The following is a 22,741-nucleotide window of genomic DNA, read 5'->3' on the forward strand; positions in this document are numbered from 1 at the left end:
GTCCACCCGGTGATGGAGTAGTAAAATACACTCTTGAACGTGCCTCGGGCTGGCCAGTTCACCGGCCCTCATGGCCTCGTCCCTGCTTGTCTGGTTCTCCGTGGCTGCGATCTGCTTCTGCCAGCCTACGCATTTTTGTATCTTTTTCTCATTGCGTGGCCCCTTGTCTTTAAAAGGCTAAACTGCTCTGTACTAAATTTGGTCACGCAGCGCTCCAAGATTCCCTGGAATGTCCTCAAGTTTCAAACAGCTCTGACAGCGAGGTAGGCCCGCCCCCAGCTTGGGGATTGGCTTCCCCTCTCCGGGCCCGGCAGTTGTCGGGTCTTATTCGCTGCTGATTAGACCAGCCGGGGTCCACTAGCCCTGGGCTGCAGGGAGGCTGCTGCGTCCAGTGAACACTTCAGCACCTGTAGCACAGAAGGGCCAAGGAGCTGCAGTCCTCGACCAGCAGGAGGTTTGCTCCTCAGCCCACTCGCTGCATCCAGATCAGCTCACCGCTCTCCCTTCCCTGCCCACCAGGACTCTGATAGCCCCTGGCAGCCACAGCCCATTTTGCCAAGATGTCTAGGGTAGCCAAATACCGCCGGCAGGTGAGTGAAGACCCCGACATCGACAGCCTGCTGGAGACCCTGTCTCCCGAGGAGATGGAGGAGCTGGAGAAGGAGCTGGACGTGGTGGACCCAGACGGGAGTGTTCCCGTGGGGCTGCGGCAGAGAAACCAGACGGAGAAACAGTCCACGGGTGTGTACAACCGGGAGGCCATGCTCAACTTCTGTGAAAAGGAGACCAAGAAACTTATGCAGAGGGAGATGTCCATGGATGTGAGTGAGCACAGCCCTGGAGGGGAGGAGGGAGACAGGGGAGGGCTGGAGACCCTGGTTTCATGATTAGGATGCTTCCTTCCTTAGAAGAAACGTTCTTGTTGGCAAAGGATTTTAATGTTTCGGAACTGATGATTATCCACTGAACTAGCGGTGCGAATCTCTTACTCCTAATTTCTGTTTTATAAGCAGAAGTTGGATATGTTGGAGGAACACAACATCCCACAAAATCAAATAGAGCTTCTAGTAGAATGGGAGCTGGAAGGTGTCCTTGAAGAGTCCATTGTCAAGTTGACTCCATCCTGGTCCCACAATACCTTTGTTTTTCCCCACACTCATTCCACCCTATTGTAAGGCGGGGTAAAAAGATAGAGTGATACTTTATGTCTCCTGCCAGCCACCCAAAAAGACAAAGCTAAGCCTTTTTTTGTGGGAGAAAAACTCATTTTCAAGTCCCCAACCCTATGGGCATCTCACGGCACATGGATCATTTCAAGAGGCTTGGGGGTACATGGGTTTCCCAAAGCAAAGGGAGACAGGGACCAGGAGTCTGTGGGCTGGGAAATGTGGCTTAAAGACCTGATAGCTTCAAATTTATTCCTAGGGAAGATGTTTTTTGTTGTGGTTAGTTGGTTTTTGGTTGTTTTGTTTTTGCACTCTCCAGAGGAGCCTCTGGAGGGAGCATGCCCTCTTTTTGGTAATTAACCCTTTTACCAGCTAGGGAGGCCGCTTTGCTGGGGGATGAAGATATTCATAGAGGAGGGAAAAGGGTGACGGTTTTGGAGGCATCTGCCCATACCTACGATGGGCTTAAGCACAACTTGCTTTCTATTTTCCTGAGTTGGCGTGGAGGAATTTTTCTTTTTTGTCACTATTGCATTTGTATGTGAGTTTTCTTTGGACAAACTAGCCTCCAATGGAGTATGACTTTGTGGGATACCTTTGTCCATGGGAAAGAGTGTTGCATAGGAAAATTGTTCAAGTCTTCGTTCTAGTTCTCTTATTCAGCCACATCTCTTGTACATTATCCATTACTTGTGAATTCTTGCAAGAAAAAGATCAGTCTCAATTCTTGCTTTTTGATTTACTTCTATGGAAACTGAGGCACAGAGTTTCAAATGACACACACATTCTCACAGAGGAACTGAGAATGGGAACATTATCATCTAAAATGCCTGCGGAATAACTGGCTGGGTATGAAATTGTGTTGACTGCCAGTCACAGAGCATATTGGTGGACACAGCCCTGACTCCTTTAGTGTAGCAATGGGAAAGAAGGGAGGAGGAGGGAAGGCGGTGAGGCAAAGAGGAGCTGGAACTCTGTCTCTGTCCCTACCGCCCCTCCTTCACCACCTATGTTTAAGCCTTTGCCAAGAAGAGGGAGAAGGAGGGAGGAGGGAGGGAAGCCAGGAGGCGCAGGAATTTATTGTCCTGTATGCACAGTGGTTGCCCCGGATGCAGCTATGATAATGATGAATAAAGCCAAAACATTTACAGAAAAAGTGGTAGCACTTACTGTGAGGGCCCAGTACCCCAACACAGCTATCAGGAATCATACAGAAAGAAATGAAGTGCAGCCAAAGGCTTTGGCACCCTTGGAAATCGTTGACTCTGCTCTTCCCCTCTCCCAGTCGCAGGCTCTGGGCCCATGACTACCTTGTGTCCAGTAGCTTCCGGTGCTCAGAAAGGTGCTCCCGAGGCTGAAGTCAAACAAAGCAGTCTAATCACAAGCAAGAGTGTGAAGGATTCTCCTGTTCCTGGAATTTCACTATCATAGACTTTTTATTCAGCCAGTTAATACCATGACAAGTGTCTCCTCCCCTGCCTCACCTCTCTCACCCCTGCCAGGCCCACACTTGGTTCTGCAGACAGAACCCGAGTCAAGGAATAGAAGTGGTGAGTGTGTTTGTGTGTACATCCTTGATGTAAGGAGATGCCTTTAGGTCCGGTTTTCCCTTGTGGATGTAGGCTGTTCTGATCCCCTCACTCTTCCTCACCCTGTCCAAGGACGTACGTTGGCATAATGGCTGGCTGGAGTTCAGGGTGCATGCTGAGCCTGGGCAGAAGTCCTCTCTGTAAATCTGGGTGAGAATGAACCCTAGAAGGTGGCTTCTTTGGCACCATTAACAAAATAGTGAGTGTGTGGCCAAGAACTTGGATTTAAGTATTTGAAAAACCTGGTTTGAGTAACGGTGTCTCTGTGTAAGTCACAAGTTACCTAATCTAAGTCTCAGTTTCATCACCTACAAAATATGGATAGTAGTACCCATCTCACAGGGTTGTGAACACTAAAAGGGGTGCTGCAGTAGAGCACTTAGCACAGAGCTTGGTGTGTCATAAACACCTAGTCAAGGCCAGCTATGAAATTATTACTTCATTTGAGGCAAGGAACCTAGAAACTGATGAAGTGGGCCAAAAGCAAATCTCTACTCCTGCCCAGCCCCTCTCTTCCCTCAGTCTCCTGAGGGCTGTGCAAGCCTCACCTGTCGGTTTAATGAGTGGCCCAAGTAAACAAGCAACCCCTGGGTGCTCAGAGTGGGGATCACCAACACCACAGACACAGCACAGTGCTGGGGGCAGGTGGACTCCAGGCTGCTGGCCTGGCTGCAGCCCTCACTGACGGTGGCCTTCACTCCATATGAGGAACTGAAGGGTGGTCAAAACAGAGAGTAAAGCAAGATGAGCATTTACTAAGAAACTTCTACATGCCGAGCATGTTCACCTTTTCTTTAAGCCTCACGATTCTTGGGAGATGGGTATTTTTATTCCTATTATCTTAGAGGGGTTGAATAACCTTCCCAAAGTCACACAGCTAATTAGTTGAGATCAGTGCTTCTTCCTGTCTGCCATACTAGGGTGCAAAAAAGACAGTAATGTCAGTCCCTGCCCTGAAGAATTTGTAATCTAATTAGATTCTATGCAAAACACACATGTATAGAACCATCAGAGAGTGTTACAGAGCAGAGACCACAGATTCTTATATTGGCTGATATAATAGTTTTCTGTCAAATGTTCATCTCTCCCCGCCCCCATGAGTAGGAACATAACTGTTAAAACTTAGTGTGGATTAGAGAAAGTAAATCCTGACTAGATACTGGATGCTGTTAAGGAATTTGTTAATTTCTTTTAGGTGTGATAATGGTGTTGCAGATATACTTTTTAAAGGATTCTTTTCTTTTAGACATAAATACATAAATATTTATGGGAAAAATTTATTGGCTTTGGGAATTAGCCTTAAAATAATCTGGGTGGGGGTATAGATGAAACAAGATTGGCCACCAGTTGACAATTGTTGAAGCTGGGTGATGGGTCTACGTGGGTGTTCATTATATTATTTTTTCTACTTTTGTATGTATGTTCGAAAATCTTCATAATAAAATTAAAAAAAAGAAAGAAAGAAAGAAAGGAACCAACATTGGGAGGTCGGCCTTAAGACAGTCTTAAGGTCTGTCTTTTCCCTAGAAGGAGAGCCCCAAGATGCATACTTTGGCTATTGTGCGAAGTGAGTCTAGGTTGCCAGAGGGCCTTTGGCCTGCTTCTCCCTCCAGGGGCTCCCTAGATCCTCCTGATTGTTTACCATCTTTTTCATGAATATTCCACCCATGCCTCTTCCAGGTCAACTCCTATTTGTCCTGCCTGTCTCAGGCACCACTTCCTCCAGGTAGTCTTCCAGGACCCCCAGGCAAGGTCAGGCACCTCATCTGAGCGCTCCAATAACAGTCTGTACCAAAGCCCTTCGGACATCACTTTTGTATAATCATCTGTTTTCTTGGGCTGTCTTGCTCCCCAGCTTGTGGGACTTGGAGGGCAAAATGCAAATGCAGGGCCCAGCACACAGCAGGCCTTCAGCCTCTGTTTGTTGAGTGAATGTTAGCAGGGGGTTGGGGAGGGTAGAGGTGGGACTTGGAAGAATTGACCCCAGCTTCTCTCCCTCCCTTTAAAGGGCCAGACCTGTCAGCCAGTGTAGCTCCGCCCTGATCATCCGGGAACTCTCCTTCAGCCCAGGTAGAAGACAAAGCCCCTGGGCAAGCATGTAGCCAACGATTCGGTGAAACTTTTGTCCTTGTCTCAGGTTTCAGGAACTGGATCCCAACTGGTCAACTTGTGTGTCCTCTTTCCTTCCCAAGTGGGAAAGAAAATCTGCAGCCTGCCTCCCCCTCCCTTCTCCCTGGTGTTACCAAGGGCTGGGGATTAGCGCCTGTATCCAGCCAGGGGCAGGGGCAGCTGAGCTGGTGGGGGTGGAGGAAAGCTCTCCCTAGAGGTAAACTCGAGAAGCAAACCCGAAGCACCCCACTAATAGCGGCTGCTGGGCCTGAGCCCTCCTGACCTTCCCCTCCCACTGCCTGCACAGCCTCAGCAGCCACCTCCCCCATCGGTTCTAGTTCACAGCTCAGTGTCCATGGTATCTCTACAGAGCCGGGAAGGCCCGAGGCCGGCGGCCTAACCCTCAGAATGCCCTTTGCAGAGGGCTGGGACCTATCAGGAGTGCACTGAGCAGCACGGCTCAACGCTTAAGGAGATTAACCCCAACTGGTACACACCCAAAATAGCCCTGGAGGCTAGGGTGGAGAGGGCAGAAGAGGTGATGGGGGCCTGTTGACCCAGGGAGGCAAAAGCAGGCACCGGTGAGGGTTAGACTCTGTTAAAATCTCTCCCTGAAATTTGAAACTGCATCCATCCAGAGTTTGAAAAAGCAACTGCTTGTTTCTTAAACTAGATGGTACAATCCACAGGTGTTTGTTTTAAATATTGTTCTTATACGTTTTTTTCTGTATGTATATAATATTTAAAGAGTTTTGAGGGCAGGTGTGATGGCTAATACCTGTAATCTCAGCACTTTGGGAGGCTGAGACAGGAGGATCACTTGAGCTCAGGAGCTCGAGACCAGCCTGGGCAACATAGTGAGACCCCATCTCTAAAAAATTAAAAATTAAATTAAAAAAAAGAATTTTACCAGCCTGGCTAACATGGGGAAATCCCATCTCTACTAATAATACAAAAAAAAAAAAATGGCCGGGCGCGGTGGCTCACACCTGTAATCCCAGCACTTTGGGAGGCTGAGGCGGGTGGATCACCAGAGGCTGGGAGTTCAAGACCAGCCTGACCAACATGGAGAAACTCCTTCTCTATTAAAATACAAAATTAGCCAGGTGTAGCAGCACGTCTGTAATCCCAGCTACTAGGGAGGCTGAGGCAGGAGTATTGCTTGAACCTGGGAGGTGGAGGTTACAGTGTGCCAAGATCGTGCCATTGCACTCCAGCCTGGGCAACAAGAGCAAAACTCCGTCTCAAAAAAAAAAAAAAAAAGCCAGGCGTGGTGGTGCATGCCTGTAGTCCAGCTACTTAGGAGGCTGAGGCAGGAGAATCACTTGAACCCGGGAGGCGGAGGTTGCAGTGAGCTGAGATCGAGCCACTGTTCTCCAGCCTGGCTGACAGAGCAAGACTCCGTCTCAAAAAAAAAAAAAAAAGAATTTTGAGCAAGTGAGGCATTAGTGCCTGCTCCCACCCTCAGTGCTGCCCTCTGGGTGCCTGCCTTCTCCTTACTGGGACAGTAGGTATAAGAGCTTGGCTGGGCCAGGTGCGGTGGCTCACGCCTGTAATCCCAGTGCTTTGGGAGGCCGAGGCGGGCAGATCACAAGACCAAGAGATCGAGACCAGCCTGACCAACATGGTAAAACCCCATCTCTACTAAAAATACAAAAACTAACTGGGTATGGTGGTGCATGCCTGTAGTCCCAGCTGCTCGGGAGGCTGAGGCAGGAGAATCCCTTGAACCCAGGAGGTGGAGGTTGCAGTGAGCCGAGAAAGTGCCACTGTACTCCAGCCTGGCAACAGAGCAAGACTCCATCTCAAAAAAAAAAAAAAAAAAAAAGAGCTTGGCTGGATGGAAAATGCAAGAGGGAGGCAAGACAGATGGACAGGACCAAGGAGCACTTGTAAAATAAGATGGCTCACCAGTGAGAGCAGGATATAGATGGTTAAGAAGTGGGGTCTGAGTCCCACTAACCAAGGGGAGATTGCTCCCAGCATCAGAGAAGGCTGGAGGCTTCAGGGATTCTGGGAGCTTCATGGTCCCCAGGCTGGGACAAGAAGGTGAGGACAAAGCCCCGGTCTTATCTGTCTATCCTCCTTCAGTCTCTTTCTCTCCCCCAGGAGACTTTAGAGTATCTTTGTCAGACCGTGTCAGCATATCTACAGCTGGGCCCAGAGTGTGCAGAGCCTAAATGAAGTACACCAAGAGATAGGCAGTCTATACACATGTGTATAAACACACGCACACACACACACATACACACACACACACACACACAGCAGGAACAGAGGAACAACACACAGCACCATGCATGGGGGACAGGAGAGGCGACGCTGATATTTACATGCCTGCCAAGTTGGATAAACAGGAATATCCTGAGCCATGGAATGCAGGCCTTTCCACATCAGGCCCTTCCTTATTTATTGGACCACTTTTGTATAACCAGCAAAAGAGCGTGGTCTCCATTCGGTTCATCAGTTCTCCCAACGGCTTGTTAGTGTCTGGGCAGTGTGGTGAGACAGAAAGCCCATGGGTGTCCGGAATCAGATAGGTCCGGGTTTGAATTCTGTTCCTGCCCCTTACTGATCCAGTGACTTGGAATAAGTTACCCAAGGAAGAAAGAACATTAACTTGATTGAGTGCCTTCTGGAGCCAAAGGCTTTATCTACACTATCTCATTAACATAGCTTCTTGAGGCCCGATTACTTTACCTGTCAAGTGGGGATGATAAAATCACCCTTGAAGGGTTATAGTGAAGATTAAATAGGATGAGGCATTGAAAGTGTTTGGCGCATCATGACAGACCTTCTTTCCTCACTCTAAATTCTTCAGTTTGTACTGTATATCTGCCAAATCAACATTATTTTATCTCTCACGAAATTAAAAAAAAAAAAAATCCCATCAGTGAGCGTGAAGGAATGATGAAGAGAGAGGGGAAGGGGAGGAAGGAAAGCAGGGAGGCAGGGCTTATGTAATTACTTGCTGCCTGGCCCCAGCCGCCTGATTTCTTTGAGCCTCTGCCTAATTTATTTTATGTCACAGGCTCAGGGGCCCAAACTGAGTTGCTGGGTTGGAGAAAGACAGAGTGAAAGGAGATTAGGAGAAGCTTTTGAGGTGGATTCTTCTTGTCTGCAGGCTTCCACCCCAGCACAAGCTCAGAAAAGCCAAGGCTGCTTTGGGAGAACTTGGCTTCAGCTGTCCCTGGGGCCTACTGCAGAAAGAACAAGCCGGGTTGTCGGGATGCTGTTTACAAACAGCTAGGAATAGAAGCACCTCCTGTTCCCACACCCCTCCACCACCCTTTCATGGACAGCCCACAGGCTCCTTCTGATTGTTACTTCAATAGGCCTTCCTTTGAGATCAAGCCAGCAGGGCTGGCAGGACCCCTGTCCCCGAGACTGGCAGGTGAAAGGTGCTACACATCCTCAGGCAGAAATTCCCAGCGAAGCTCTGAGTGCAGACTATATGAGTCTAGTGGTTAGAATAGTCTCCTCAGGGGCCAGCTAGACCTGGGTGCAGATCCAGCTCTGCTGGTTGCTGGCTGTAGGACCCAAACAAGTGACTTCACCTCTTGGAGCCTGAGTTTCCTCACCTATAAAATGGAAATTACGGCCAGGCGCGGTGTCTCATGCCTGTAATCCCAGCACTTTGGGAGGCCGAGGCAGGCAGATCACCTGAGGTGAGGAGTTTGAGACCAGCCTGACCACCATAGAGAAACCCCGTCTCTACTAAAAATACAAAATTAGCCGGGCGTGGTGGCACGTGCCTGTAATCCCAGCTACTTGAGAGGCTGAGGCAGGAGAATCGCTTGAACCCAGGAAGCAGAGGTTGTGGTGAGCCGAGATGGCGCCATTGCACTCCAGCCTCGGCAACAAGAGCGAAACTCCATCTCAAAAAAAAAAAAAAAGGAAATTACAATGCTTAGTCATAGGATAGTTATGAGGTTTCAGCAAAATAATCCACATAAAGCACTAAGCAGAGTGCTGGGTTGGAAACCTAGTAGTAAAGGCCCATGAACGTTAGTTTCCTCCCTTCCCTTCACTCCTATCCGCTCCTCCCATTCCCATTCTCTTCATTCTTTTTATACACAGAATTCATGAGTCATGCTTTATGTTTACAAGAAGGGAGGAGGACTCCATTAAATCATTAATTAGTCAGCTCTTTAATGAGTTCCTATTATGTACTTTCTAAATGCCAGGATAGAGTAGTGAACAAGAGAGACAAGGTTCTTGCCCTCATAGAGGTTACAGTCTATGTTTGTTTGTTTGTTTTTGAGACAGCGTCTCACTCTGTTCCCCAGGATGGAGTGTGGTAGCATGATCTTGGCTCACTGCAACTTCCATTTCATGGGCTCAAGCGATCCTCCTGCCTCAGCCTCCAGAGTAGCTGGGACTACAGTTGTGCACCACCATGCCCAGCTAATTTTTTTGTATTTTTAGTAGAGATGGGGTTTCACCATGTTGCCCAGGCTGGTGTCGAACCCCTGGGCTCAAATGATCTGCCCACCTCGATCTCCCAAAGTGCTGAAATTACAGGCATGAGCCACTGTGTTTTTTGGTTTTTTGGTTTTGTTTTTTTGTTGTTTGAGACAGGATCTTACTCTGTTGCCCAGGCTGGAGTAGAGTGGTGTAATCTCAGCTCACTGCAGCTTCAAACTCCTGAGCTCAAGGGATCCTCCTGCCTCAGCCTCCCAAGTAGTTAGGACTACAGGTGTGTCCCACCACGCCCAGATAATTTTTAAATTATTTGTAGATACTGGGGTCTCCCTATGTTGCCAAGGCTGGTCTTGAACTCCTGGGCTCAAGTGATTCTCCTGCCTTGGCCTCCCAAGTGCTGGGATACAGGCATGAGCCACCGCACCTGGCCAAGGTTACATTCTAATGGGTGAGACAGACAGTATATATATTTCCATATGCAGATCATATGTAGCATGTGTACACATAACATGTAACATATGACATATATCTTCTAAAAAAGAGTAATGCCATTTAAGGGAAGAGTAGATGACATATCAGTGGGAGACCACTTCCGACAAGTCAGGGTCTTCACCACCAAAAGAGGTGACATTTGAGCAGATTCTTTTTTTTTGAGACAGAGTCTCACTCTGTTGCCCAATCTGGAATGCAGTGGCGCAATCTTGGCTCACTGCAACCTCAGCCTCCTGAGTAGCTGGGATTACAGGTGCCCGCCACCACACCCAGCTAATTTTTTTGTATTTTTCACTAGAGAGGGGGTTTCGCCATGTTGGCCAGACTGGTCTCGAACTCCTGACTTTGAGTGATCCACCTGCCTCGGTCTCCCAAAGTGTTGGGATTACAAGTGTGAGCCACCACAACTGGCCCATTTGAGCAGATTCTAAATGGACCGAAGGAGCTAGCCTTGGGAAGATGTGGGGAAAAGCTTTCCAAGCAAAGGGAACATCAAAGACACAGGCCCTGGGGTGGGGGCAGGGTTAGCATGTCAGAGGAAAAGCCAGGCCCCAAAACTAGAGCAGGAGGAGTGGGGAAGGAGGCTGGAGGAGACGAGGCCTTGGAAGTAAGCAGGGTTCCGATCATGTGGGGACTTTTAGGGCAGCAGAGTTTGACTTTTTATTCTAAATGCCAAGAGAAGTCATTGGAGTGTTTTGAGTAGGGGAGAGATGTGATCTAATTTATGCCTTTAAAAGGCTCATTCTTCCAGCTTTCAGATAAACAGACTGTAGGAGGGCAAGAGTGCAGAAATGAGACCAGTTAGAAGGGTGTTTCTGTCGCTCAGGTGAGAGCTCAAAGATGGTTTGATGAGAAATGGAAACTGGCTGATGCATTGGGGGAAAGAGAAGAGTCGGGGTGATCAGTACTGCCTAAGCTATTGGGTGAATTTGATGTCCTTTTTTTTGTTTTTTTTTTTTTGAGACAAGGTCTGGAGTGCAATGGTGTGAACTCGGCTCACTGCAACCTCCGCCTCCTGGGTTCAAGTGATTCTCCTGCCTCAGCCTCCCGAGTAGCTGGGATTACAGGCACCCGCCACCATGCCCGGCTAATTTTTTGTATTTTCAGTAGAGACAGGGGTTTCACCATGTTGGCCAGGATGGTCTCGAACTCCTGGCCTCAGGCGATCTGCCCACCTCGGCCTCCCAAAGTCCTGGGATTGGCCAGGTGTGGTGGCTCATGCCTGTAATCCCAGCACTTTGGGAGGCTGAGGTGGGCAGATCGCCTGAGGTCAGGAGTTCAAGACCAGCCTGGCCAACATGGCGAAACCCTGTCTCTACTAAAAATACAAAAATCAGCTGGGCGTGGTGGTGGGCGCCTGTAATCCCAGGTACTCGGGAGGCCGAGGCAGGATAATCGCTTGAACCCAGGAGGCAGAGGTTGCAGTGAGCCAAGATCATGCCATTGCACTCCAGCCTGGGTGACAGAGCGAGACTGTCAAAAATAAATAAATAAATAAATAAAACTAAAGTGCTGGGATTACAGGTGTACAGGTGTGAACTACCACGACCGGTCAAATTTGATGTCCTTTACTGCCATGGGAAACAGCAGAGAAGGAGTGATTTTGGGAGGTGAAGAATTCTGATTTGAACAAGTTAAGTTTGTTGTGCTTAGTAGACCCCCAAGGGGAAATGTTGGGTTGACAGGGGTTGTGTAAGTCTGGGGCTCAGTGGGAAGAGGGGACGGGAGATTAAATTTGGGATTCATCAGTCTGTGGATGATACTGAAAGCCATGAGCCTAGAAGAGATCACTTAGGGAATAAATGTGAATGGAGGAGAGCAGAGGGCTGAGGCCCCAGCCCTTCGTTATAGCCACATTTAGGTGTTGGCAGAGGAGAAGGAGCCAATGAAGGGACTGAGAGGTAGACGAAATTCAGAGTGGTTTCACCAAATCAGGTGAGAAAGGACTTCCAGATGGAGAGAGTACTGCACCACATCCATTCTTGCTGAGAGGTTTAATAAGGTGAGACAGAGAATCAATCACAGTAATTGGTAAGATGGAAGCCATTGGAATCTTGGCAAGAATGATTTCACTGTGGCGAATAGTGGACTCACAAAAGAGAATATGGATAAGGATTGGAGATGGAGCATCTAGATAAGTCTCATTTTTCCTCAGTTTTGTTCTAATGGGAAGCAGAATAGTAGGGTGGCAGCTGGAGATAAATGTGGAATCAGGGAGGATATTTTTGAAAGACAGGAAGTATTATGGCATGGCTGATGGGGATAATTCAGTAGACAGGGAGACTTTGATAACACCAGTAAAGGGGGAGAAAAGGGATAGAATGCAGTTGAGGGGTCACATCTCAGCAGCAGGTAATCACTTAGGAGAGAAGGCAGCAGAGATGGGCCAAGATGCAGCCAGGTTGATAAGTGTGGTGACGGGAGGATGAGGTTTGCCTCATATGTGCAATGTGCTGCTCTGGAAGGACAGCACTGGCGGCCATAGGCTGGTCTGAAAGGAGGAGAAACCAAGGAGGCTATGACAATAGTCAGAGGTTAAGCCTCAGGTCACAAGAAAAATGCTCAGTGCTCCCTGGATGAGGGCAGAGAAAACATGAAAGTACTTCCGGATATGAAATCTGGCATGAGAATAGTCAACAGACAACAGCCAGCTGCCGGAGCTGCTTGAAAATCCAGTAGATTTTCACCTCCAGTGCATCGATCTTCTGTCCCTTAAGTCACCCTTGCCCAAGGAGAAGGAGGGAGCACACTGGTCCCTTCCCAGCATATGACTGACAGCTGGCGCGGTGGGACAAGCACTGGACTTGCAAGCCGAACCAGGGGGACCTGGGGCTAATTCCCAACTTGACTATTTATCAGCTGGGTGGCCGCAGACAAGCATTTAATATTTCTAAGCTTCACTTTATTTTATTTTTATTCTTTAATGCCTTGTCTATATTTCATTTTTACTTGACAATAATGTTTTTATAACATTTTTATTGGAATATAAAATATTTACAGAAATATGCACAAAACATAAGTGTAGAGTTTCATGAATTATCACAAAATGAACAAGAAATTGAACGTTGTCAGCACCACAGTACTGTCTCTGCCCAAGCTTCCTCTCCAAAGATAGCCCCTATCCTGATTTCTAATCCCCTAGGTTAGTCTTGCCATATATATATATATATATATTTATATTTATATATATATTTATTATATATATTATATACATTTATTATACATATTATACATTTATTATATATTATATGTATTTATTATATATTATATATTATATATACATATATAGGTTATATATAATATATACATATATAGATTATATATATTTTATATATGTATATATATAGAGAGAGAGAAAGGCTCATGGAGTGTGTATTTTTTGTATCTGGCTTCTTTCACTCAACTTTATGTTTGTGACATGCAACCATGTTGTTGTCTGTAGCATTTTTTTTTTTTTTGAGACAGAGTTTTGCTCCTGTTGCCCAGGCTGGAGTGCAATGGCACGATCTTGGTTCACTGCAACCTCCGCCTTCCGGGTTCTCCTGCCTCAGCCTCCAAAGTAGCTGTGACTACAGGCACCCACCACCACGCCTGGCTAATTTTTGTATTTTTAGTAGAGATGGGGTTTCACCACGTTGGCCAGGCTGGTCCCAAACTCCTGACCTCAGGTGATCCGCTCGCCTCAACCTCCCAAAGTGCTGGGATTACAAGCATGAGCCACCGCACCGTCTGTAGCATTTTTAAACCTTCATTGCTATGCAGCATTTTACTATGTGAATATACCACAGTTTATTTATTCATTTCACTGTTAATGGACATTTGGGTTGTTTCCAGTCTGGGGCTATTACAAACAATGCTGTTATGAACATTTTTGGACATTTTTAGTGCACTTCTGACTTCATTTCTGTTGAGTATGTACCTAAGAGTGGAATTTCTGGGTCATAGAGAATGCATAGTGAACTTTAATTTCTTCTTCTGTCAATAAGGATGATACCACCTAATTTGAAGGTCTCCATGAGGAAAAGATACAAAAATTTGAAGAAGGTTTAACATAGTGCTTTGCAAACAGTAGGCACTAAGTTAAGTGATAGTCATCAACATCATTTCTTTCTTTTTGGTTTTTCTTTTTGAGACAAGGTCTTTGTCGCCCAGGCCAGAGTGCAGTGGTGCAATCTTGGCTCACTGCAACCTCTGCCTCCTGGGCTCAAGTGATCCTTCCACCTCAGCCTCCCGACTATAGGTGTGCACCACCACACCTGGCTAATTTTTTAATTTTGAGTAGAGACAGGGTTTTGCCATGTTGCCCAGGCTGGTCTTGAACTCCTGGGCTCAAGCAATCCACCAGCCTCAACCTCCCAAAGTGCTGGGATTACAGGCCTGAACCACCACTCCCGGCCCATGATGTCTAATGGAGTACATCTTTGAGAACAACTAGATGCTATATAAGCTTTCCGGCCCATGATTTCTAATGGAGTACATCTTTGAGAACAACTAGATGCTGTATAAGCTTCCAGCATGTTCTGCCTCCTGTCCTCCTGACCCTCTCTATCGAGATTTGGACATTTCACTAAAGCCCAGGTCAGATTCCTCTATCTCAGGACTCATCTGTTCCAAAGATGATGGCTTAGAGACATATCCCACTTCACGGCCTCTTCTCATTCCTAGCCTTACCTACTCTCAGTGTGGACTGACTTCTCTTCCACTCAATTTTCAGGCTTTACTTGTAATTTTCCTCTTTAACTTATATGTTACTATGGTTATTCTGAACATTATCCTCAATTCTCATGCTCAGTCCTCCCCAACCTTCCATCACCCCTAGCCTGAATGAAAGTAACCATTTAGCAGTTCTATTTTGCATCCAAGCTACTGAACATACCCAGAGACAATAGCAGCCTCAAATAGCACTGTATTGGTGCCTCTGTGGATTAAAACCCTATAGCCTCAGCCAAGCCTTCAAAGCTGCCCAGAAAACATCTACACTCCTTCTCACTCCTCTGGGACATTATTCTAAAAATTAGCTTTTTTTTTTTTTTTTTTTTTTGATACAGAGTCTGGCCCTGTCACCCAGGTTGGAGTGCAGTGGCATGATTATGGCTCACTGCAACCTTGCCTCCTGAGCTCAAGTGATCATCCCACCTCAGCCTCCCAAAGTGCTGGGATTACAGGCATGTCCCACCATGCCCAGCCAGCCTTTCTTTACAAACTCTCTTGTCCCATCTCTCTTTTCACCCTCAACAGATGATCTAGCCTCATATTTCGTGGAGACACTTGAAGCTATCAGATTAAAATGTCTTCAAATTCCTCTTCTGTCACCTGAAAACTTGTAAGCATCCATATATGCAAGCTTTCGCCTTTCTCTCCCTTTTTATATGCAAGCTTTCTCTCCCTTTTTTTTTTTTGGACAGAGTCTCATTATGTCGCCCAGTCTGGAGTGCAGTGGCACAATCTCAGCTCACTGCAACCTCCTCTGCTTCCTGGGATCAAGCGATTCTCATGCCTCAGCCTCCTGAGTAGCTGGGATTACAGGCATGCACCGCCACACCCAGCCAATTTTTGTATTTTTAGTAGAGACGAGGTTTCGCCATGTTGGCCAGGCTGGTCTTGAACTCCTGCCCTCAAGTGATCCATCTGTCTTGGCCTCCCCAAGTGTTGGAATTACAGGCGTGAGCCACCGAACCCAGCCTTCCCTTTCTCTTTTATCCCATGGAAAGGATATCCCTCTTCTGTCCCAGACTATTACCCAAACCCACTTTTTAGAATTTTTTCTCTCCTGCCTCCACATAGACCTTTGCTCCTTTAAACATGTCTCTCTCTCTCTTCAACATTCCCTTTTACTGGCTGTTTCTCCCCAGTTCCCACATTCTCTTCTTTCCTTCTTAGCTAAGCTGTAGGAAATGGCATCTATGCTCAGTATTACCCTGGATATCTCTGCCCCCCCACTGCACAGACATCAGCCTTGATGAGGTATCTAGGGACCTCCTTGTTGCTTTATCTGAGCACACTTTTTAGTCTTTATTCTGTTTGTTTACTTTGTGGAATTTAACCACTCTGTCATTCATTCTTTAAAACACTCATTTCCCTCAGTGCCAATACAGCACATTCTCCTTGTTTTCCTTTCATCTCTCTAGCTGTGCCTTCTTAATCTCCTCTGTGAGCAGCTCATACTCTATTGCCTAAATATTATTGTTTAGGGCTCTGCCCTTCCTATGCAGTCTTCATGGCTACCTTCATCCAACCCCTTGGATTCAGCTATCCCCGTATGCTCTCTTTCTATCTCTGGCCTAGATCTCTATTTTGAGTTCTAGATCATTCAGTTGCCTCTTGGACACCTCAAGTGTCTCAAATTCAACTGGTCTGCAAATAAATTAATCATCGTCACCCCACCCCACCCTAAACCTGTTTTTCCTCCTAGGTTCCGCACTTTGGTGAATAGAAGTACCATTTAATCAGACACCTATGTCATAACCCTGGGCTGTCCTGCTCCAATCCCTCTCCCAGTGTTTCCAGACTTTCCTAGTGGTAGGATCCTGTTGTTTCTGCTTCTGTGATCTCTCTGGACTCTGCCCCTCCTCTCAATTCAACTTCTATTACTCCCACGCATATCACTTATCAACTAGAAGAATGTCACAGCCTCCGAACTGATCTCCCGGCCTCTCTTCTCGTGCCATTGGAATCCATCCTCCCCGCAGTTGACCTTCCCTGTGTAAAAGCCTTCAATTGCTCAATGTAGCTTCTGTGATCAAATTCACACTTCTTAGCATGGCTTAGAAAGCCACTGATGATCCAGTGCCTTCCTATTTCTCAGGCTACGAATACTCTTCTCCTTGACTCTCACCCTACAGTTGTACTTGACCATTGGTTCTCCAGAGTGCCAGGCTTTATCTTGCTTCCTCTGTGCCTTTGAACATATTGTCGCCTCCAACTGGGATGCCAGGCCTAGCCAACCCTCATTCCTCTTTCAAGGCTCAACGCAGTTGACACTTTCTCTAGAAGCTTTCCGGACCCCTCCAGCCTGAGTTGTGTGCTCCACCTCTGTGTTCACAAAGCACTACCTGCAAGTTCTGGCACTTCCTGTTCCATTCGCATGTAACACATCATTTCAGCATTGTCTATTTCTGTGCTTTTCCCAGACTTCTTAAGGGTGAGGGCTGACTCTTATTCATCTTCATGTCCCCAGCAGTGAACACAGTCCCTGGCTTAATAGATGCCTGTTGAATGAATGAAGGATGAGGAATTTACAAAGGCAGTTCTATCATACTTGATTGAATCTACAAAATTTGTAATTCATCTATACCCTTCTGAGACTATTTGAAAATATGATTTTGTATCCAACTTCTCAAATGAAGGAAGATTTGGCAGTGATCCTTTTTTATCCAGTTTTTAAAAATAACCAATTAAATCAGTCTAAAATTTACACTCTGAGGTCTGAATTGTTGGGATAGATCACTGCCATATTTCCCCTTCAGTTTAAACTTGTTCCATTTTTTCTTCATTTCCTTGCAATTCTGTCTTCCAGCTCTGTAGTAATCTGAGATTACAGATTAACATATTAAGTCCACTTGCCAGGCATGGTGGCTCATGCCTGTAATCCCAGCATTTTGGGATGCCGAGGCGGGTGAATCACCTGCAGTCAGAAGTTTGAGACCAGCCTGATCTACTAAAAATACAAAAATTAGATGGGCATGGTGGTGGACACCTGTAATCCCAGTTACTTGGGAGGCTGAGGCAGGAGAATCACTTGAACCTAGGCTAGGAGGCAGAGGTTGCAGTGAGCCAAGATCGTGCCATTGCACTCCAGCATGGGCAACAGAGCCAGACTCTGTCTCAAAATAAATACATAAATAAATAAAGTCCACCTATGATCCCTGGGGCCACAGATAGACCCTAAAGAAAATATTAATAATATTTTTGCAGGCCGGGTGTGGTGGCTCATGCCTGTAATCCCAGCAGTTTGGGAGGCCAAGGTGGGCAGATCACTTGAGGTCAGGAGTTCAAGACAAGCTTGGACAACATGGCAAAACTCCGTCTCTACTAAAAATACAAAAAAGTTAGCCAGGCATAGTGGCACGCACCTGTAATCCCAGCCATTCAGGAGGCTGAGGCATGAGAATTGTTTGAACCTGAGAGGTAGAGGTAGCAGTGAGCCGAGATCACACCACTGCACTCCAGCCTGGGCAACAGAGGGAGACTCTGTCTCAATAATAATAATAATATTTTTGCTAATAATTTGCTCTATATGCACCCAGATAAGGCCTTTAGCTCCCATCATCTGGATTCTTCCCTAAAATATCTGGAGAAGTTCAGCAGCATTGCCTCTAGATCTAGGAAAAGTAATACAGCTCTCCTAGAGAATTTGCTATAAGCAGATTTCCCTTTGAATCATACACATAAGAGCAGGAGAGGGAGCGGCCTTCTTCATAGCACTCACAGAGCCCACCCTTTTGGGAGGCCCAGTGCTTGGGTATGTGGCTATGATGACCTGGAAGGTATCTGAATATACCAGTTCTGCAGCTGGGTCGACACAGACTTGCCTTTCTGAAGCCCGAGTAGTGAGGCTGGAGCAAAAGAGGAGCAGAACTGGGATTAGGACCTTGTAGGCAACTGATCAGCTTTTCTCAGCCAGGCTTCTGAAAGAGAATTAAGCACTGGAAAAAATGAATTGAGAGACTATATCCTCAATTCCCCCGTCTTAGTCCATTTTGTGCTGCTATAATAAAATACTACAGACTGTGTGATTTATAATGAACAGAAGTACGTTTTGCTCATGGTTTTGAAGGCTGGGAAGTCCAAGATCAAGGGCCTGTATCTGGTGAGAGCCTTATTGCTGCATTATCCTAACCATGGCAGTAGGCAGAAGGACAAGTGAGGGCCAAAGAGAGCCAGGAAGTTGAAATTGTCCTTTTATAACAAACCCACTTCCATGATAATGGCATTAATCCATTCATGAGAGCACTGCCCCCATGACCCAAACCCCTCCCATTAGGCCCCACCTCCCAACATCACTGCACTGGGGATTGAGTTTCCAATGCATGGACTTTGGAGGACACATTCCAAACACAGCACTCCCAAAGATTCTAGCTGGTCCCATTCTGAATTCATAGGGAAGAAATTAACTCTAGATAATGGATGCCTTAGGGCAGTAAGATCTTAAATTTTCTTCTGAAATTCCAGTTGCCAAGGGCTGACATTGTGCCATTTTGCTTACACTGAGTTTCCTCAAGGTGGATCATCTCACCTACCCCAATGGCAGCATCTCTTCCACTTGCTACTTAGTGATAACCTACTTGTCCCATGTCTTCAACTTCACTGAAAAGTATAACAATTTCTTCTTCTTCTTCTTTTTTTTTTTTTGTCCTTTGAGATGGAGTCTAGCTCTGTCACCAGGCTGGAGTGCAGTGGCACGATCTTGGCTCACTGCAACCTCTGCCTCCTGGGTTCAAGTGATTCTCCTGCCTCAGCCTCCTGAGTAGCTGGGATTACAGGCACACGCCACCGTACCCAGCTAATTTTTGTATTTTTAGTAGAGATGGGGTTTCACCATGTTGGCCAGGATGGTCTCAATCTCCTGACCTTGTGATCCTCCCACCTTGGCCTCCCAAAATTCTGGGATTACAGGCGTGAGCCACCACACCTGACCAAGTATAATAATTTTTAAATCACCAAGAAAATGTCTGATAATGATCCCAGAGTCCTAAAGACTCAAGTGTTCCAATGGTCAAAGTTCTTTCAGGTTGGGAGGCTTTTGGTTTTACTTCCAGTCTCTGTAATCTTTGCCTTAAAAGCAGGAGAAGGGGGTGATACAAAGAACACAGACATGATATTTCTAAATTTGTTTTATTTGAAGAAAAGTATGCTTATAATGTAATAAGGCTCATTATAGACAATACGCAAAACACAGGAAAAAAAAGGAAAATAGCCAATAATTCTTTGTCTTATTAGCTAAAGATATCAGCCATTGTCAATTTTCTTGTTTGTTTGTTTTTGAGACAAGGTCTCGCTCTGTTGCCCAGGCTGGGGTGCAGTGGTGCAATCTCAGCTTACTGCTCCCAGGTGCCACCACTCCCAGCTAATTTGTTTGTATTTTTTGTAGAGACAGGGTTTTGCCATGATGTCCAGGCTAGTCTCAAACTCCTGGACTCAAACAATCCACCCTCCTCAGCCTCCCAAAGTACTGGGATTACAGGTGTGAGCTACGGCTCCCTGCTTCAATTTTTTTGAGTGTATAATTCTGTATGTATTTTTCTTTTTGTAGTTGAGATCATTTAATGCACAGCCACATATTCACATAAATTGTGTTCCTTACCTTATTTATTTATATTTTTGCTTATCATATTATAATCGCTTTTCCCATGTCACTAAAAATTCTTCCTAAACATTGTTTTCAGTGGATGTCACCATAGTCTATTGTATGGCTGTGTTGAACCATTTGCCTATATTTGGACATTTATATGGCTCCCAATAAATACACTTTCCAAGGCCCTAAACAGATCCCCAGAGCCTCAGCACGGGCTCCTTCTCTTGGCCTTTGGCGCCCATCCCCAGAGAGATGGAGTCAGCCAAACAAGATGATAAACAGAACAGTGAACACACTGCTTCCCCAGCTGAGCCTTTTGGGCTGATGGGCGAAACAAAGCCCCCAAAAGACAAAAAAGACTCACTGGGCACTGGAAACACAGAGACTTGTGGTCAGCTCACAGCACAGACACTCCATAGCCCAGGGAAACATGAGGCCACACATGCTATTCTTTTAGAGGATCAAGTTCCTGATATTGGACTATCTGCCAAGCAGAGCAAACCCCCACCTCCCTTTCACCTTGACTCCCTGAGGGGAAACGTGTCGGTTTGTATGCAGTATAGATAGAGCAGATTTGCCTGGTTTTTCTTCGTTTGGGGAGGAAAAAAATGTTACTACCTAAAAAGAAAATTGGCTGGGTGTGGTGGCTCACACTTGTAATTCCAACACTTTGGGAGGCTGAGATGGGAGGCCTGCTTGAGCCCAGGAGTTTGAGACCAGCCTGGGCAACACAGGGAGACCCCGCCCCCCAATCTCTCCAAAAAGAGTTTTAAAATTAGCCAGGTATGGTGGTGCACACCGTGGTTCCAGCTACTTGGGAAGCTGAGGTGGGAGGATCACTTGAGCCTGGGGGGTTGAGGCTGCAGTAAGCCATGATCACACCACTGCACTCCACCCTGAGCACAAAGGAAGACCCTGTCTCAAAAAAATTAAAAAAATTAAAAATAGAAAAGAGAAAGAGATTAAAAAAAAAAAACCAAGGCTCCAGCCTTGAAAAATTTCAGGTCTTGGGAGGATGTCAAGAAGAGAAGGTCAACTAGTTCATCCTCCTGCTTCTACAGGGCCCTCCTCTAAAAACATTCCACACCAATACCAAACCATAACCAAATGGTCATACAAAGCAATTTTCCCCTTCCGAGAAAAATGGAAAGTGTCTTACTCCCAGAAGCTTATAGGTAAGTACTTAGTTGCTGTCTTGGAACATCACACAATATGCCCTAGCTCATCCACGCGCAATAAAAGCAGAAACTAATGCCTTGGGTCTGAAGATTTATGGGCTTCCAAATACGTTATCTCATTTGATCCTTGCTTCAGTGTTATAAGGTAGACAGGGGAGGTAAATTTTAATCTACTTGACAGGTGAAGAATCCGAGGCTTAGAGAGGTCACCAGCTGGTGGCCAAGGAAGATCTTTTTTTTTGAGATGGAGTTTTGCTCCTGTAGCCCAGGCTGGAGTACAGTGGCACAATCTCAGCTCACTGCAACGTCTGCCTCGTGGGTTCAAGCGATTCTCCTGCCTCAGCCTCATGAGCTGGGCTTACAGGCGGGTGCCACCATGCCTGGCTAATTTTTGTATTTTTAGTAGAGACAGGGTTTCACTATGTTGGCCATGGCTGGCCTTGAACTCCTGACGTCAAATGATCTGCCTGCCTCAGCCTCCCAAAGTGCTGGGACTACAGGTATGAGCCACCACGCTCAGCCGGAAGATCTTGAACTCTTTTCTTTGTCTCTCTCTCTCTCTTTTTTTTTTTTTTTCCAGAGATAGGGTCTTGCTCTGTCACACACGCTAGAGTGCAATGGTGCAGTCATAACTCACTGCAGCCTTGAACTCCTGGGTTCACCCTCCCACCTCAGCCTCCCAAGTAGCTAGGACTGCAGGCACATGCCACTATGACTGGCTAATTCTTTCTTTCCCTTCCTTCCTTCCTTCCTTCCTTTCTTTCTTTCTTCTTTCCCTCCCTCCCTCCCTACCTCCCTCCCTTCCTTCCTTCCTTCCTTCCTTTCTTCTTTTTTGAGACAGAGTCTTGCTCTGTCACCCAGGCTAGAGTGCAGTGGCACGATCTCGGCTCACTGCAAGCTCTGCCTCCCAGGTTCACGCCATTCTCCTGCCTCAGCCTGCCAAGTAGCTGGGACTATAGGCGCCCGCCACTGTGCCCGACTAATTTTTTTTTTTTGTATTTTTAGTAGACATGGGGTTTCACCGTGTTAGCCAGGATGGTCTCGATCTCCTGACCTCGTGATCTGCCCGCCTCGGCCTCTCAAAGTGCTGGGATTACAGGTGTGAGCCACCGTACCCAGCCTCTCTCTTTCTTTTCTTTTTCTTTTTCTTTCTTTTCTTTTTCGTTTTCTTTCTTTTCTTTTCTTTCCTTTCTTTCCTTTTTCCTTCCTTCCTTCCTTCCTTCCTTCTTTCTTTTCTTTTCTTTTTTTCTTTTCTTTTCTTCTTGAGACAGCATCGCACTCCTGGTCACCCAGGCTAGAGTACAGTGGCACAATCACAGCTCACGGCAACCTCGACTTCTAGGCCTCATATGATTCTCCCACTTCAGCCTCCTGAGTAGCTGGGACTACAGGCGTGCATCAACACATTCAGCTAAGATTTTGTATTTTTAGTAGAGAAGGGTTTTGCCATGTTGCCCAGGCTAGTCTCAAACTCCTGAACTCAAGCAA

General features: G+C 46.4%; 1 protein-coding gene across 1 annotated transcript in view; it reads left to right on the forward strand.

Moving 5' to 3' along the window:
• Positions 1 to 239: 239 nt before the first annotated feature.
• Positions 240 to 22,741, forward strand: part of LMOD1 (leiomodin 1) — a 52,558-nt gene continuing 30,056 nt past the window's right edge. The window contains exon 1 of the mRNA XM_058430828.1: positions 240 to 821. Within this exon, the coding sequence (XP_058286811.1) occupies positions 561 to 821 (261 nt within the window). The 5' untranslated portion in view covers positions 240 to 560. The remainder of the gene's footprint in view (positions 822 to 22,741) is intronic.

Source organism: Hylobates moloch, unplaced genomic scaffold (genome assembly GCF_009828535.3).
Source record: "Hylobates moloch isolate HMO894 unplaced genomic scaffold, HMol_V3 SCAFFOLD_18, whole genome shotgun sequence".
NCBI classification, from domain to species: domain Eukaryota; kingdom Metazoa; phylum Chordata; class Mammalia; order Primates; family Hylobatidae; genus Hylobates; species Hylobates moloch.